This window comes from Phocoena phocoena, chromosome 8 (assembly GCF_963924675.1).
Source record: "Phocoena phocoena chromosome 8, mPhoPho1.1, whole genome shotgun sequence".
Classification (NCBI taxonomy): Eukaryota; Metazoa; Chordata; class Mammalia; order Artiodactyla; family Phocoenidae; genus Phocoena; species Phocoena phocoena.
Window position 1 is genome coordinate 86,364,204 of NC_089226.1, and position 18,980 is coordinate 86,383,183.

General features: G+C 38.5%; 1 protein-coding gene across 2 annotated transcripts in view; it reads left to right on the forward strand.

Moving 5' to 3' along the window:
* Window positions 1-51: 51 nt before the first annotated feature.
* Window positions 52-18,980, forward strand: part of PDHX (pyruvate dehydrogenase complex component X) — a 76,346-nt gene continuing 57,417 nt past the window's right edge. Inside the window, exons 1-2 of one of the 2 annotated variants that reach the window (XM_065881699.1) lie at window positions 52-215; window positions 14,129-14,209. In XM_065881699.1, the coding sequence (XP_065737771.1) occupies window positions 62-215; window positions 14,129-14,209 (235 nt within the window). In that variant the 5' untranslated portion in view covers window positions 52-61. The remainder of the gene's footprint in view (window positions 216-14,128; window positions 14,210-18,980) is intronic. The other variant, XM_065881700.1, reaches the window with a different exon arrangement.

Below are 18,980 nucleotides of genomic sequence, written 5' to 3' on the forward strand. Positions count from 1 at the left end.
AGGGCCTTGATGACTGGGCGATCAGGCTGTGCAGAGGGCAGCCCGGGAGAAGGCCGGGAAGATGGCGGCCTCCTGGAGGCTAGGCTGTGATCAGCGGTTGCTGCGTTGCCTCTTGGGCTTCTGCGGAAGCCCAGGGCTGGTTAAGGGGGCTGCTGGGTGGTCTGCCGGCCGTGGAGCTAGTTGGAGATGGTTTCACAGCACGCAGTGGCTGCGAGGTGAGTGGCTGGGGCTCGCTCAGCTTCTGTGTATCTGAGCAATGGGCCTGGGGCTGGAGCTTTTTGATTGAAGGCCTGCATCTGGGTGTGAGTTGCCAGGGGCTCACTGTTCCCTTGGCTTTTTCTCGGGGAGGAGTCTGCTGACTTGGCCTACTGCATGCCGCAAAGGGCTTTTGGGCAAACTAGGAGAACTTGATTACGTCGCTGGCCGCCTGGGTGATATGGCTTCTCCGTGACCTTGCCTTGGAATTTGGGTTGTGAGGCATCTCTCGGGCCTTTTCCCAGTCACATTTCAGGTTTCTTTAGAGTTGTTAGGTTGACCAAGTTTGTTGAGATTTAAACGTCACCGTTAGCCGTTTTTATTCATTCTCCTGACCTGTTTCTATTGCGAGACCTTCGAGGCCACTTGGGTTGCTCCACGCGACGACTGTGGTAAAGGAGCCAATTTGTAAATGTCCAGCCATTAGACATAGGTCAGGAAGAATGTTTAACCAAAACATGACCCTGAAAGAGTGAAAATTTAGGAGGGGAATCTTACCAAGAAGATGTCGACTTAAAGACATACAACATAAGAGTTGTGAGTTTAAGTTTTATTCAGCGGCTTACTGACGATTATAGAACGGGAGACAGCCACTCAGCTCCGAGGAACTGCTCTGCAGAGGTAGGGGGGAAGCCAGATTGTATATGAATTTTTTTGTCTAGGAAATACATACAGTCAAGCATATATCTTGGTAAAAGATTACTGCTAATCACAAAGAACAGATATCTCATGTTAATGGTTTTAGTATATTTCTATGAATAGGGAGATGTAAGAATCCAGGGTCATTGAAATTCTTCCTGAGAGATGCTTCGAACTATCTAAGGGCCTGTTTATCCAAAGCAGAGTGCTTCATCCTGAATTACTCTCAGGTCGCACTGTGGCTGGGCAACTTGAGTGGGTTATGAATTAACCCTTGTAGAGCTGGATAGTCATTGAAATTCTTCTTTGTTCACAAAATTTATTATAGAAAGTTGTCATTAAAGAGTGGTATTGACACAATTAACATAATTCTTACAGTGTTTAATACTATGTAATATAGTGTGCCCGGCATTATTTTTCTTCACATGGGTGGCGGGCAGGTACTGAGTGTATTATTACCTGCGCATCATTCAGTCACTCCACAGGATGAATTGTAATATGAAAAATTAGGTGCAGTAGGCATTGCCTACATATTCTGAGCTACTTGAGGCTCAGAAAAATGTTACATGAAGTTAATGTTAAGATGATTTCACTGAGATTTTAAGATCCAGTGATGAGACTTTTTTTTTTAATAAGTGATATATTCTGGTAATATCTACATTGTGAAATGGTATTTCAGCAATCGTCATGATAGCATTATTTTAAATAAGGTACTAAAATTCCAGACTGTGTATAAAGGATGGTAAGACCATTTAAGAGTTAAAGTATATGTCACTGACCTCGCTGTAAGTTTCTAAGATGATATACTCTTAAATACACATTATTGTTGTCTTGAGCATCATTTCCCTTTATGAAAAAATGTGTAAATCCCCAAACTCTTATGCATGTGTTCATTCTTTTCCTACACTCTTGAGTGGTGATTTCTTTTTGCCCTTGTTCCAAGATTGCAGAATAAACTGGGATTCATGTAGAATTTAAATTTTATAGTTTAATACCAAGAAGACCGATATTGCAAGCTGAAACCTCTTCTGAAGTGTTTGGTTTATTTCATCCAGAGAAAATAGTTCTGCAGCCATTCTGACATACCTTACAGTTCCAGCAGGGTCTTTATAAATGTATCATTCAGTGCTAAGTGTATGAAGGAATCAACAGATTCTGTAAACAAAATGGAGTGTATGGTGGCTCTTTATTTTTTGTACTTGGTAAGCAATACATTTACTATAGCTGGTGATCTACTGGATACTTTTCTTCAATCAAGGCCTTTCTCGTGTTAATGAAACATTTCTAGGGCAGAATTAAGGTTGGTAAATTTAAATTCAGGCGAGTTTCTTTGGGAATCTACTAGCACTGATTTTTAGAGAGGCATAAACCTATTTGAAAACTGATAAAAGCTATACCACTTCTTCAGAAAAATGCATACATGCAAAATTTTGTATGTGATTCTAGGGAACTTGTAGATCTCCCTGTAGTTTATCTATAAATGCTACCTAGTCTCCAGGCTATTACCATGAACATTTTGGTCATTTCCTACAGAAAATAATTGTGCTACTTTGCAAGGGTATTTGCCATATCTGAGAACAAGAAAGGTGCATTTTAATATAGGGGTTTGAACTAAAAACAAATGACTCTTGATACATTTACACAAGTGACTACAACAAAGGCAGTTATCTGGAAATTTTGATTCATATCTGGGTTTGGGTTAAGTTTGTGCATTTAGGCTCATCCGATCATTCACCTTTACCTAAACATCTGTACTTCTCTTTCCTTTCTTTTCTCATATTGTTCCTTCAAATGGAGTGACCTTCCTTGTGGTTTGAAATTTTTCTTATTACTTCAATGCCACCCTCTTAAATCTTTTTACAGGCTCCTGGCAAGGGAATCGATGACACTCTAGAAATGGGTAATTTGAGGAGAGTTTTATAAGTGACTATTTTTGTGAATTTAGGGTGTAGAGATGGTGCTGTACTAATGGGCTGTTTTTTTGTATTTTTTTTTTGCGGTAGGCGGGCCTTTCACTGTTGCGGCCTCTCCCGTTGCGGAGCACAGGCTCCGGACGCGCAGGCTCAGCGGCCATGGCTTACGGGCCCACACCCTCCGCAGCATGTGGGATCCTCCCGGACCGGGGCACGAACCCGTGTCCCCTGCATCAGCAGGCGGACTCCCAACCACTGTGCCACCAGGGAAGCCCTAATGGGCTGTTTTGAGTAAGGTGCTGTGACCACCCCTTGGCTTGAAGAGGCATGGGAAGCGAGCACTTCCTGGAACTGGGGAGGAGGGAGCCTGTGGGAGGATCTCTAATGGAGCTGTGCCCTTCAGTTAAAGGATCCAGCCAGGCCAGGCAACCCTTCAAGGAGGGGGCTGGCGAAAAAAATGTCCTGACCTCACTCTTCTCTCTCCTTTCAGTCTCCTGTGTATTCTGCTCATTGGCAGAACCCAGCTGGAGGCCAAAGCAAGGAGGCCTGTTGATGTAGCCCATATAGTAGTATGGGGGAGGGTTGATGAATAGATCTGGAAGGGCAGATGGGAGATGCCTCCCCAACCCACCTGAATTACCCATCAATCATTACACTTTATATTGATGCCTCAGCTTTAGCACTGATACGATCAAGTCCTGGCTTGTGTGTGTCTGTATGGTAGGTCTCATGCTAAGAGAGGGGAAGAGAGCAATTGTAGTTTCTACACTTGGAAGAATCAAATGTAGTTTCCTTGGGTTGTTTCCCTAGGCCAGTGCTTTGCACAAGAGTAAGCACAAGCTCTTTATAACTGACCTGATTTTTAATGGGATTTTTCTGTCTACATTTGAATAGCTGAATAGGAATCAAGTCTATGTAGGCTTCTGGGACACTTTTTTTTTTTTTTTTCCGGTACGCGGGCCTCTCACTGTTGTGGCCTCTCCCATTGCGGAGCACAGGCTCCGGACACACAGGCTTAGCGGCCCTGGCTCACGGGCCAAGCCGCTCTGCGGCACGTGGGATCTTCCCGGACCGGGGCACGAACCCGTGTCCCCTGCATCAGCAGGCGGACTCTCAACCACTGTGCCACCAGGGAAGCCCCTGGGGCACTTTTTATAGAAAGAAAAATGTTCCTTTTGGAGCTATGGCATCTAATTTGGATTTTGGGGTTTTTTTACTTGTACTCCTAACTCGAGTCATCCTTGACTCCTGACTTTCATATGCCACATCCAAACTATCAGAAATTCTTGTTGACTCTACCTTTTAAATGTAATCTGACCACTCCTCACCACTTCTGCTACCAACTAGACTGGTGCAAGCTACCACCACCTCTAATCTAGATTATTGCAGGAGTGTCCCCATAGATGTCTCTACCACCACCCTTGGCCCAGTGCCGGCCATTCTCCATGCAGCTTTCAGAGTGCTGCTTTTAAATTGTAAATCAGATCATGTTACTCCTCTGCTGAAAACCCTCCAAGAGCTCCTCATTAAACTCAGAATGAAATCTGAAGTCCTTAACTGTGGTTTACAAAGCACAATATGATATGAATCCTCCACCTCTCTGAGTTCAGCTCTGACCATGCCTCACCTCACACTCACTCCACTCCAGCACACAGGCTCCCTTGGTGAGTTCTGAACATGCCAAGCATGCTCCCTGCACATTCTTTTTTTTTTTTAACTTAAAAAAATTATTTTTAATTTATTTTTCTTATGTGGGTAAACATACAATTTATTTTTTCTATGTTCTTTTTTAATATTTTTAATTTATTTATTTTTGGCTGCATTGGGTCTTCGTTGCTGCACGTGGGCTTTCTCTAGTTGCAGCAAGCAGGAGCTACTCTTCATTGCAGTGTGCAGGCTTCTCATTGCGGTGGCTTCTCTTGTTGTGGAGCATGGGCTCTAGGTGCGTGGGCTTCAGTAGTTGTAGCACGTGGGCTCAGTAATTGTGGCTTGTGGGCTCTAGAGTTCGGGCTCAGTAGTTGTGGCGCACGGGCTTAGCAGCTCTGCGGCATGTGGGATCATCCTGGACCAGGGCTCAAACCTGAGTCCCCTGCATTGGCAGGCGGATTCTCAACTACTGCACCACCAGGGAAGCCCTCTGCTCATTCTTGTGCTTGCTGTTTCCTCAGTTTCGAAGGCTCTCCATCAGATTTGCATGGCTTCCTCCATTCAGCTCTACTCACTTTGTCAGAGGACGCCTTCTCTGATCAAACAATAAAATAGTTCCTCTACTGCAACTGGGTCCCCTTACTTTCCTTTCTTTTCTTAGAAGGATCTGGTCCTTAACATGCCTTTTCAGTCTCTCAGGACAAGTGTTCTAAGTCAGTAAAGGAGAACAGGTAACATGTTCATGGGTATCTTCACTTTGTATTTAAAATCCCATTATTTTAGCTTTTCTGCAGGGTTTATAGTTGTGACCGTCTCAAAGCATGTGCAGTTTTTCTTCTTTTCTTTTTTGTAAATTATAGCTTTGTGAACATAGCCATGTCTGTGGAACTGTAAACAAGTTCAATTTTTTTATTGTGGTTATTTATTTTACTCACTCGAAATTTTTTTCATGTCTTTCCATTGCTATTTAAATAATGTCAAACCCATTAACTAGGTATTAGAGTATACTAGAAGGTACTATGGCTACCTACCATAAGTCAGTAGTCCCAACATACTTTTTTTAACTTACATGGCCTTACTTTTCATTTTCATTACATTCTACTCTTCAGCCGAAATAAACTGTAATTCCCACCTCTTTATTAGCATATGATGTTTCCCTCACCTGGAATATCTCTGCTGGTCCCTCACCTTGTTTTATTTGCTCAGCAGATTTTTTAAATTAAAAGTTATTTTTTATTGTAAAATATATATAAAATCTACCATTTTAACTATTTTTAAGTGTTTAGTTCTAGGGCATTAAGAGTGCTCACATTGTGTGCAGCTATTACCACTGTCTCCAGAACTTTTTCATAATCCCAAACTGAAACTCTGTACCCATTAAACAACAACTCCCCATTCTCCCCTCTCCCTAGCCCCTGGTAACCACTCTTCTACTTTCCCTGTGAATTTGCCTCTTCTAGGTACCTCATAAAAGCAGAATCATAAAATATTTGTCTTTTTGTGTCTGGCTTATTTCACTTAGCATAATGTCTTCAAGTTTCATCCATGTTGTTGCAGATATCTGAATCTCATCCCTTTTTAAGGCCGAATCACATTTTATTGGATGTATATACCACAATATTTTGTCTATGCATTCATCTATCCATGGACACTTGGTCTGTTTCCACCTTTTGGCCATTGTGAATAATGCTGCTGTGAACATGGCTGTGCAACACCTGTTCGAGTTCCCGCTTTCAGTTATTTTGGGTGTATACCCAGAAGTGAGGTTGCCTGATCAAATAAATGGTCATTCAATGTTTAATTTTTTGAGGAACCATTGGGTTGTTTTTCCACAGAAGCCGCATTGTTTTACTTTTCCACCAACAGTGCACAAGGGCTCTAATTTCTCCACGTCTTGCCAACACCTTGTTTTCTGGTTATTTTTTGATAATAGCCATTCTAATGAGTATAAAGTGGTACTAGCACACAAATGAAGATTTCCATTTTTGAACAGCTAGAATCTCGACTCAGCTCTTTGGCATTCTCACAGCACGTTTATATGCTACCCTCTAGTACTTGTGTATTTGTCTTGACTTCCCATTTAAACTATAATCCTTTGAGGTCAAGATTCTGGTCTTATGTGGGTCTGAGGCTAGGATAGCAGGAGCTCAGAAAGCATTTGTTGAATGCCTAATTTTACCCTTTAGCTTTGGTACTCAATATGACAGTACCACAGAAAGTAAAACATTTGCCAGTGACATTAAGGAGAGTTTGGTTTTCAAATGTGCAGTACAGTTAAAAGAGAGTTCAAGAGTTAGTGTACTTTAGAGAGTTCAAGAGTTAGTGTACTTTAGAGAGTTCAAGAGTTAGTGTACTTTAGAGAGTTCAAGAGTTAGTGTACTTTAGAGAGTTCAAGAGTTAGTGTACTATAGCAATGAGGACAAGGCTGGATAAGGTAAAGAGTAGAAAGGAAACCTTCATGTTTAGATTATGAAGGTGAAAGGAACCTGTGAATCCATGGCTCATTACTGAGGAAGAAATTGTAAAGTAGGATATTGTGATACATCTAGCCAACTGTCTGGCTGCCTTCAGAGTCTACCCTTAACCATTTCTGTGCTGCCTATTAATAATAAACAGCTAACAGTTTTGAGACTTACTTTTTGCCAGCCTCCATCGTAATGACTTGGCATGTGTAACCTTGTGTAGACCTTACCAAACTCTTTATTTTACAGAAGAGGCAATCAGAGCACAGAATGACTAGGTAACTTGTAGGTGCTGGATTGATAATTTGAACCTAGGCAGTTTGGCTCCAGGGCCTGTTCTCTAAATCACAGTGGTGTGCTGGTGCTTAAGGTAAAAAAAAAAAAAAGTCATTTTATTAAATAATAAAATATTTTAACACAGTCGTGCATGCATATAGTTTAAATAGTCAAATGGTACTAAAAGGCTTATAACAATACGATGGGTCTCTGACCCATCTCTCCCTGCTCCCCCAGTCATCTTCCTCCTTAGAAGCAACAAGTTTTGTCTCGTTGCTTCTAAGTGTCCTCTGGCATTTGTTCACCTCTCTATTTTATGTTATATATTATATATGTTATATATTATCTGTGTATGACTTCTGATCAGTCATCCCCGTTTTCTTTCCACCATTCACCCAATGTAGTTATTTTGCAATTCTTAATTAAATCTATATTCAGTGCTTACACCAAACAAATAATGCTTAACTGAGAATTGTCCTATATCGTCCCATATTATGATTGTTACCTTTCTTTCTTTTTGCTTTTTTTCAGGTCGTTGCCTTTAAAATTTTTTCTTCAGTTTTCTCTGTAACTATTACTGATTCATCCCACACCATCTAATAGCTTTTTAGCACAATTTCTGTTATTGTCAGTCACTTCAGCTGATCTCTCAGTTAACTTACTTTTGCAATTTCTATATACAGTATCTCCAGGTGTGTAGGTCCAACCTCTGTTCCGAAGGTCTTCTCTTTTACCTCTGCAGAGGAAACAACCTCCAGTCTTGGGTTGAATGAGGGTGGTGTTACCCAGCACTTAAATAGCATTTACCCAAACCTCCCACCCCACCGCCCCCAGTGTTTCCAGAGGTCCTCAGTACTGCCAGTTCTTGGGCCTTTGGGAAATTCTTGTATAAACCAGGTTGATTATCTTAGCTTTCTCCACTTCTAGTTTAGCATTCAGCTTTCTAGTCAATTATTTCTATCTACATTATTTACTTTTCTGCTTCCAAAATTGTGTTCTATTGTTCCTTCTTTTCTCCCTGTTCTTGTGGGTTTTTGTTTAAAAGTAACAAGAAACAAAGAAATAAAAAGCAGGTATAATAAAAACCATCAACTAGAGATAGGTACTATTGTCATTTTGGAGTATATCCTTTCAGTCTTTGTGTACATACAAGCTAAGCAGGTAGAAATTGGATTATGCCATATATACTGTTTGTGGGCGTCTTTCATTACATTTATTACTCTAAATGATATTTTCTCACAAACTATTACGCATACATTTTCTATTGTTGTTCATTGACATTTTCAATGTATTCTTATACCAAAATAAGTATTTGTGACATTTTCAATCTATTCTTATGCCAAAATAAGTATTTGAACAAAGAAGACCCATATGACAAGCACTTATCTTTTAAAAAATTGCTGGGCTTCCCTGGTGGCGCAGTGGTTGAGAGTCCGCCTGCCGATGCAGGAGACACGGGTTCGTGCCCCGGTCCGGGAGGATCCCACATGCTGTGGAGCGGCTGAGCCCGTGAGCCATGGCCACTGAGCCTGCGCGTCCAGAGCCTGTTGCTCTGCAGCGGGAGAGGCCACAACAGTGAGAGGCCCGCGTACCGCAAAAACAAAAAACAAAACAAAAAACAAAAATTGCTTTACCTTTATTCAAAACTGCAGTATTAATATTATTCTATGCCCTGGTATTGATTTTGAAATTACCTTTACGTCTTATGGCTTTATTTCATCCAGCCTGCAGATGGCAGAATTGTTTTATTTAAGCAGAAATTTTAAAGGTCAATTTTATTTAATGAGTTCTTGAATTGGAAAAGAGAGGTGATTAAATGAGCAGCATCTCTTCCTATTAAAAAAGAAGCAAATTAATATAAGGAACAGAGAGCTGCACTAAAAAAGTACAGGGTAATTTATTTCTTCAATTTATCTGTCTTCATTTCATGATTTTTGTGTTTGGATGTATAAATGGACTAGAGCATGACGTCCAAGCAGTACCATAAGTAAATTGTGGAATTTCCTTAATTCAGTCAGAGTAATGGGGCTTAGATCTGCTTCATTATTAGCCACAAAGCTATTTGTTCTGCATTTGTATTTTAAGAGTTTGCTTATATTAATCTTTTTTTTTTAATCTGGAAACCTTTTAGAATTGATGTATAGATCATCAGTTTAAAGCTTTTATAGGTTTTGCTGAAGTACGAGTGTTTTGAGATAAAAGAAATCCTCTAGAGAACAAGAAATTAGATTAGTGTAGTTTGCTGTAAGATTCAGTGATTGATCATTTGCTCATGTGCCTGAGAAGGAAGGTAAAGCAGCAATATACTGAGTGAAAAATTTCAACTTATTGTGTCATTATATTGAGGCAATAAAAAAAGAGATTAAGACAGTTGTGACGGATTTGTGAGACTCTGCTGTTAAAATCAGTATATTTAAATATAAACTGGAACAACGTACATAACGGTAGTTACCTTAAAAGTTTTTAAATATGTTTTTTAACTGCTCTAGAAGGGCAGACTTTATAAGCCATTAGGTATACTTTGTTAGCTTGATGAAAAGAAATAGAACACTAAAATGACTACAAAAGGGTTAAAGTCTAACAAAATTTGGGGTATTTTTTGAGTACTAATTGAAATAACCTGTATGACCAGTGGAGTAAAAAACTGCATTTCCTTTATTCTTATAGTTGTGTCCAGTTATGAGTAGGAACTGTAATTGGGGCCCATTTCAAGGCCTCCTCAGTTTGACAGGAAAAAAGTAGAATGTACTGCTTATTGGAATGAGAAGGGAAGCTCCGTATAATTCCTAATGAAATTAAACAACATTATGTGTAGGTTAAAATTCCAGGGAGTCTAGAAAAGCCCACACTATGTTCAGTAGAATTGATGGCAGCCATAAAGGCCAGATATTAGTTATATGCAGCCCTGTCATTCAAAACTGATATTATGATTATATAATTACTTTCCCACTGGAAAAAAAAATATTTGGAAAAGATGTATATAATGTTCAGGTTGAAAGAGGATATACTAGAATGAAATATGCATTATTATTAGTAAATTAATGCTTCCTTTTAAAAATAATTTTCTAGCATGAGCATCTGAGGATAGGTTAGTTAGATTTAGCAGAAAACACACTGCACGTTGTACTCTCCATGTAAGTCAGTATAAGCAATCAAGATAGTACCGAATAATGGAAACGTCCAAAATGTCTTTCTTTGGTTTTGTCACCTTCATTTCAGAGTAAGGATAATGATCTATTACAGAACTTTTATATTTTATTGTCATTCAGAGAAGCGGTTTCAACTCATCTATGAAGGGTGGCTGTATGAGGAGTGATTATGTTCTTTTTATTTTTTAAATATGAAAAATTTTAAGATTCTTGATGTGGTAATTCATAAAACGCAAAAAGTTTCATAATGAAGTACTTAATGTCAGGAAAAATGTGACGGTCTCGTAGGTGAGAGATTGTAATAGGAGGGAGAAGCATGAAATAAATATTAATTGTATCATGGCAACTAGAACCAAGGTATAAAAATATTGAAGAGAGACTTTGTTTTGAGAGAACTGAGTTGATATTTGTCATAAATTGGAATCTGGACATAGAATCATAGAAGTTCATTTATTTTGCTTCTTTGTAGTGGAACTCTATTTGATGTATAAATTTACTGTGTATATGATTTTGAAATATTGCATCTTGTAGCGCCAGGCTTGAACTTTTTGATAGAGAGGGATTGTTAGGCTGCTTGATTGGACACGTGAAGAATGCTCACATGGATTTGATATGTCTGGTTCTGTTTGAATTTCTGGATGAATAGGCTATAAATAACCAATGATTAATTAGGTGATAATCCATATTGGTAAGGATAATCAATTAACGATGAGCAGTGGTACAGTGTAGGAGAGGACAGCCTTGAGAGTTAGGCAGAATTCAAATCCCTTAATCAGTGGATTGTAGTTTTCTCATTGATGAAATGGGCGTGTTGACTTAGAATTTGGTTCAGGCTCTATCATTGTTGGGGTATTGAGAGTGATGATTCTACATTTCTATCCTTGTAGATTGGTACCAATTGAGAAGGCAAAAACCAGACAGATGGAGATCAAAGTAACAGTTCTAATGTTGATGGTTTTGTTGTATTGGAAAATGTGACTTATATCTGTGGCCTTCTGCAGTTGGACTCCTCAGTACAACCCCTGTTTAGACTTTGGGCTTTTGTTTGAGAGAGACAGTTTGTGTATACAAAGCAAACACACATCCTGAATTGCTTCCCAGCACCCACTGGGCCCTGATGGCAGGAATAGAGAGAGGTGGGCTTACTATCTGCCTTTGAAAGGCAGGTCCATTTATGCCTAGTGCATAGAACTGAAAGGAAAATACAGGTTCCCTATAGGCAGACAGGTCTTAAAATGAGGAAAAGGCTGAGGCAGTTGTATTTGCCTGGATCCTTTTCCCAGTCCTTTAGAGGGGAGTGAATGAACAGTGACGGGAGGATAAAAGCTTCCTTCCAAATGCTTCAGAAATGGCACTTCTTTACCATGAAGCCATAGGAACTCTCCATTTGAAATTACAATAACATTAGTTCAGTTCCCCAAAGGAAATATTTAACTACATTTAACATTAGCATTCAATTCCCTTATTATTTTTTTTTTAAAGAAGATATTGGGGGTAGGAATTTATTAATTAATTTGTTTTTTTATTTTTGCTGTATTGGGTCTTCGTTTCTGTGCGAGGGCCTTCTCTAGTTGTGGCAAGCGGGGGCCACTCTTCATCGCGGTGCGCGGGCCTCTCACTATCGCGGCCTCTCTTGTTGCGGAGCACAGGCTCCAGACACGCAGGCTCAGTAGTTGTGGCTCACGGGCCTAGTTGCTCCACGGCATGTGGAATCCTCCCAGACCAGGGCTCGAACCTGTGTCCCTTGCATTAGCAGGCAGACTCTCAACCACTGCGCCACCAGGGAAGCCCCCCTTATTTTTTTTTAACACATCTTTATTGGAGTATAATTGCTTTACAGTTGTGTTAGTTTCTGCTATATAACAAAGTGAATCAGCTGTATGTATACATATATCCCCATATCTCCTCCCTCTTGAGCCTCCCTCCCACTCTCCCTATCCCACCCTTCTAGGTGGTCACAAAGCACCGATCTGATCTCCCTGTGTTATGGGGCTGCTTCCCACAAGCTATCTATTTTATATATATGTCAATGCTGATGTCTCACTTCCTCCCAGCTTACCCTGCCCCCCACCCCCATGTCCTTAAGTCCATTCTCTACGTCTGCGTCTTTATTCCTGTCCTGCCCCTAGGTTCATCAGAACCTTTTTTTTTTTTAGATTCCATATACATGTTAGCATACGGTTTTTGTTTTTCTCTTTCTGACTTACTTCACTCTGTATGACAGTCTCTAGGTCCATCCACCTCACCACAAATAACTCAATTTCGTTTCTTTTTATGGCTGAGTAGTATCCCATTGTATATATGTGCCACATCTTCTTTATCCATTCATCTGTCGATGGACACTTAGGTTGCTTCCATGTCCTGGCTATTTGTAAATAGTGCTGCATTGAACATTGTGGTACATGTCTCTTTTTGAACTATGGTTTTCTCAGGGTATATGCCCAGTAGTGGGATTGCTGGGTCGTATGGTAGTTCTATTTTTAGTTTTTTAAGGAACCTCCATACTGTTCTGCATAGTGGCTGCATCAATTTACATTCCCACCAACAGTGCAAGAGGGTTCCCTTTTCTCCATACCCTCTCCAATATTTATTGTTTGTAGATATTTTGATGATGGCCATTCTGACCAGTGTGAGGTGATACCTCACCGGGTTTTGATTTGCATTTCTCTAATGATTGGTGATGTTCAGCATCCTTTCATGTGTTTGTTGGCAATCTGTATATCTTCTTTGGAGAAATGTCTATTTAAGTCTTCTGCCCATTTTTTGATTGGGTTGTTTGTTTTTTTGATATCGATTCCCTTATTTTTAACCCTAAAACATCAATGGGGAAAAAAAGCCCTATTCTACCCTTTTCCACATTTGAATTATGTCAGATGTGGTGTATTTTGCTTTTTTGGGTCAGAGAGTTGAATAATCTGAGGAGAGAATAGGTTTTGTGGAAGATTTCAGGCAATGTAATTTGTTACTATGGCTACTGCTAAATAAGAACTGGAGCACTCTGTGAACTATTTTATTAGTATAAACTTTATGTAAATTGTAATCTAACAGCTGTGCACTCTTTAAGTATGGTCCTGGACAGTGGAATTATCGGGAAGCACATCTGGCCAAATATATAGCGTGTCTCCTTTTTTGATACCTAAGGAAAAAGTGGCTATGCTTTATTGAGAGGTCACCCTGGTTTGAGTCTATCTTTTTGGATCCCTAGCTGAACTGTGGTATGAAACACAATCTGAGATTAATTTAACTACTTAAGTTCACTTACCCTATCATTCTTAACAAAGCAAACCTCTGCTTTTCACACTTAGCAAGAACCTTTGATTTCTGAATAGTGTAATATTAGATTAAAGTAAAAACACAACCAGTTTCTAAAGTTTAATCTTGATTATTCTGTTGTAAGTCTAATAATTCTTCTGTTGCAGGTTATCAGGACTTTAGTATTTTTGTTTTTTTTTCTGTCTTTTCCTTTGGTCATTCTACTTGTAAATATTTTTTTGCAGCAACAAAAGGGGAAGGAGAAGATGAAACATAAATCAGCTTTTCTTTTTTTTAATCTTGTAAGCACCTGGCTTGAAAATATGCATAGAGGGCTTGGGGAACTATGAAAAAGGAGTTGAAAATATTCCAGAAAAGATTACTGAACACTTAGTTTGACCAGTTTTGTGTCTTTCAGACTGTGGAATATTTTTTTTCTCAAATTGAATTAGATATTAATTTACTTGAACTTGTTGTTGCTGCCTCATGAGGTGCATTATTTTTTGTGTTTAATCTTTCCTTTTTTCAATTTCAGCTGATCCTATTACGATACTAATGCCATCACTGTCTCCTACAATGGAAGAAGGGAACATTGTGAAATGGCTGAAAAAAGAAGGTGAGCAATGCATTTCTAATACCTGTGTTACTTGATCATTTTGGTGTTTTCCTAATCAGGTGGTTTACACAATACATGATATACATGAAATGATTGGTTCCTTTGCTTATTAATCTTAATTGTTTAAATAAAAATTTCTCATGGTAATGTAGCAAAGGTTTTCTGGGTTCAGCCTGTATCTTTTCACAAGCAGAGAATGGTAAACTATTTTAATGCTTTTTTCCAAGTTTTAGTTCTTATTCTTAGCTTTTAGTTTCAACATCATAAATTTGTCAATCCCCTAAAGTTAACTTGTGACTTTATAATGATTCTTTGTGTGTGCTTCCTGTAACTAGGCAAGCTGATTATAAATTTCATTGGAAAGAATAGATAAGTAAGAATAATAAGAAAAACTCTCATTAAAGAAGAGCAGCAGAGGAGAGCTGTAGACCTACTAGATATTGAAACATGTTATTAAGCCTTTATAATAAAAACTGTGGTATTGGTGCTTAAAAAGACAGACTAACAGAACTGAATGGAAAATGAGGAAGTAGACATGAATATTTAGTGTTTAAATAATGAAGGAAGATGATATTAGATTTAGTCTTTGTACTATCCCAATGATAAATTACAAGTGAATCAGTCACTTAATATACAAAAATGAAACCAGACAAGTACTAGGAAAAAGGCTGGTGAATTCCTCTGAACCTGGAAGTGGATAAACACCCTAACTACAACTCAAAATCCAGATGCAATAAGGGAAATATAGATAAATTTTATGGTAAAAATAATAACTTTATTATAGCTGAAAACATAATAAATAAAGTAAAAAAGATGACAAATTGGAGAAGGGTATTTGCAGTTTTTAATCACAAAGGGTTAGTATTTCTAAAAAATAGAGAATAAGAAAACTATCAACTCAGCAAGAAAATGGGCAAGATATAAGAACAGATGGTTTGCAGAAAAAGAACTGCAAATTGCCTCTAACATATGAAAAGCTATTTAATATTTGTACTAATAAATATGCAGATTAATGCTACACTGATACATCATTTCTTACCAATCATATTGACAGAAATTAAAAAGTTTGACAAGTTATTCTGTTGATGAGACTGTGGAGGGAATGGGGGGAAGCAGGCACTCTCAAACATTGCTGTAGGAAATGCAAAATGGTATAAGACCTAGGGGAGAGAACTTGTCAATACCTAGAAAACTTACATTTATATTTACCCTTTTGCCAGGCAGTTCTATTTCTAGGGATCCTATCTCAAGGCAAAAATAAGAAAAGTTGCACATATGAGGCTATTTATTGCAGCAGTGTTTGTAATAGCAAAAGTTAGAAACAATCCATCTGTTGGTCAGTACACAATTTGATGAATAACATATACTATATCCACAACTATAGAAAGGAAGGAAGAGTGTCTCTTTTTACTATTGTAGAGTGACTTTCAGGGGAAAAAAGCAGGGTGGTGACTAATAGATATAGTGTGTATCATTCATTGAAGAAAGGGATGGGAATACTAATATTTGGAAATTTTTTTTAAAAAAGGATAAAACAAAAACTTAACAAAAAAATGGTTATTTGTAGTGTGATGGAGGAAACAGTGTGGTGGGTGGAGAGAGGAGCAGAAGCTAGACTTCTCTGAATACATCTTGTTTTGTCTCCTTAACTTGGAACCATATACATATTTTGCATAATTTTAACACAGAATTTAATTTTAAAAGATCCCTAAAAATGGAAACCAATTGAAATAGGAGAACCTAATTATATATTGAGTTGCTGATATAACAACCATGCAGGGAGGGGCTATTTCAGATGTCAACAAACTTGACTATCTATTGCTACTAGATTGTAATTAAAGGACAATGACATCTCTAAAAATATCTTAAACTGTTTAGAGTAATAGTATTATAGTGGTTATGTTGGTATTGTTATTCTAAGGTTTTTTAAAATTATGGGATAAAGCAAATGAGTGATTAAGGTGATATTATTGGGAATCCAGCATTTGAGTGTGGTTTAAAGGAAAAACAGCTGAAAGATAGCTAAGGTTAAGGAAAGATCCTGTGATGGTAAATTTTCTAGCTCTTTTTCATGGCAGGGCCTGGAAAAATGACAAACCCACTAGCAATGAGCACCCCTAACAATGAGACTATAGCATCTAATGTCATTTCCTACTAAAGTAAACCAAAGCTCCTTGGAAAATAGCTACTTCCAGGTCTGGGGCAGGAAATGTACAAGATGAGCTTGGAACATCTTGTCAATTTAGAAAGGAAAACAGTTATCAAAAACTCCTGAGGGCGTCCTAAAGGACTCAGGAGCCAAAAATGGGACAATTTGAGGATCAGTAAGAATAATATCTACAGTGTATTGAAACACATTAAATATATTTAAATTTGAAGCTCACAATAATACTAAAGAAAAATACTAATAGTTGGTCTGCTTTGGGGGATGCTAGTAAATTAACTCATTTTGAAAACTGGTAATAGGTGGAAAGACTCAAGTATTTTTCCCTGACTTTCCTATATGAACTGTAGCTTAGAGTAACCAAGTAGTTGGTGATGATAAGTTTCTAATTATTGGCATATCCCAACTCTTAAAAGATGGAGGAATGATAGAATGTCACTGTATCACAATTTTGCAGTCTCTAATGAATTAAGGGATATAGCCAGTGACCATCAGTGGTTGCTAATATCACAGAAAGAGAGAAAACCAGATAGTACCACCAGCTATAAGGTTGTCTTGCCAGAAAATTGAGCTGAATTGATCAAGCCTGTAGTTCTTGCTACCAATTTCCAGGAAATATAGGGGAAAAAGGCATGTATCTAATGACACCATGAGGAGTATATCAGCATAACCCAGACTGTGGGGATTTCTACAGGCCAATTTCGTCAACAAATAAATGTCAAGGGATGGGAAGATGGGGAAAGGAAGGAGGTAGAGGAACCTATAGCTTCAAGGAGATTTAAGAGACTGGTTCCAATGTAGGGAACTTATTTTGTTGATGATTCAAGCAAATAAAATATTTGGGGGATTTGAAAATTATATGTTTAATTAGATTAAGGAATTAATCATTTTAGAGGTTTAATGATACTGTGCTAATAATTTTTAAAATCTTATCTATAAGAGATATGAGTTGAGATATTTATATATGAAATGATAGTACGTCTGGCCTTAACTTCACAATACCTCTGGTGGGAGGATAAGAGTATAAGTATTCATGAGTCAGTTGACAGTTGTAATAGTTGTAAAAGTTGGTTCATTAACTTTCCTTATAACTTTTGTATGTGTTTGAACTTTCTGTACTAATGTATATTTTCTAAAGTTGTCCAGCCAGTAGTCTTTGGGATATAACTTGGAGTGAGAAACTACTCTTTCCTCAGCTTTTTATAAGCTCCAAGTGAATTTGAATCTTGCTGTTACTAAGAAAATACTTGCTACAATACTACCTACAAAGCTATATTAATCTATTGTTTATAGCAACCATTTTGCCAGATTTTTTTAAATTTTTTTTTTACTGAGGTAATATTGGTTTATACCATTGTCTGTTTCACGTGTACAACGTTATATTTCTACTTCTGTATATGCTACAGCATGCTCACCACCAAAAACTTAGTTTCCGTCTGTCACCATACAGTTGATCTTCTTTGCCCATTTTGTCCTCCCCTCCTTCCCCTGGCCCTTCTGCTCTGGTAACCACTACTGTGTTCTCTGTAGCTATGTGTTTGTTCCTGTTTGGTTTGCTTTGTTCATTTCTTTTGTTTTGTTTTTTATATTCTACATATCATGAAATTCTACAGTATTTGTCTTTCTTTGACTTATTTCATCTAGCATAATACCCTCAAGGTCCATCCATGTTGTTGCAAATAGTGAAATTTTCATCTTTTTTATGGCTGAGTAGTATTCCATTATATATATGCATATATCTCACATCTTTTTTTTTTTTTTTTGGCAGTGCGCGGGCCTCTCACTGTTGTGGCCTCTCCCGTTGCGGAGCACAGTCTCCGGACGCGCAGGCTCAGCGGCCATGGCTCATGGGCCTAGCCATTCCGTGGCATGTGGGGTCTTCCCGGACCAGGGCACGAAACCATGTCCCCTGCATTGGCAGGCAGACTCTCAACCACTGTGCCACCAGGGAAGCCCTATATCTCACATCTTTATCCATTTATCCATTGATGGGCACGTAGGTTGTTTCCATACCTTGGCTATTGTAAATAATTATTTTGCCAGATTTTAATACTTGGTATGGTGCTTAAAAAATAAGACTAAGCATATGAAGGCCAAAGAGATAAGGATGCTACAGCACTCATGGTGCAGAAGGAGGACAGAGGAAAAATTACTGTGAAGGAAGCTGGAGAAGGAGACTTTTTATTTTTCTGGCAGCTGCATTCTTTTCCTTTTTCCTTCCTCTGGTCATTGCCATATGTGTCTGTAGAGTAACCAGGTACTGACTGTGGGATAGATTCTTTTAGCCATCTCCCTATGCTTTACTCATTCTGCAACATGTTAAACTTTTGGGGAGATGAATCTCCAGTCCCTTATTAGGGCTCGTTGGACAGATGCACAGAGAAATTGACCAGATGAGTTCCCCATAGCCATTATTATGCTTCAGCGTGAGAAATGGTCTGGGAGGATTTGACTGATTCCAGAGACTAGCCCTGGCAAGGACTTCTGGGGTCTCTGTATGTGATTCAGTGGGCATGGGAGGTCATCCAGGCAAATGTTGGTATTGAGTGGTCCAGGCTAGCGCTCATAAAATTGTATAGATTAAAAGCTTTTGCACAGTAAAGGAAA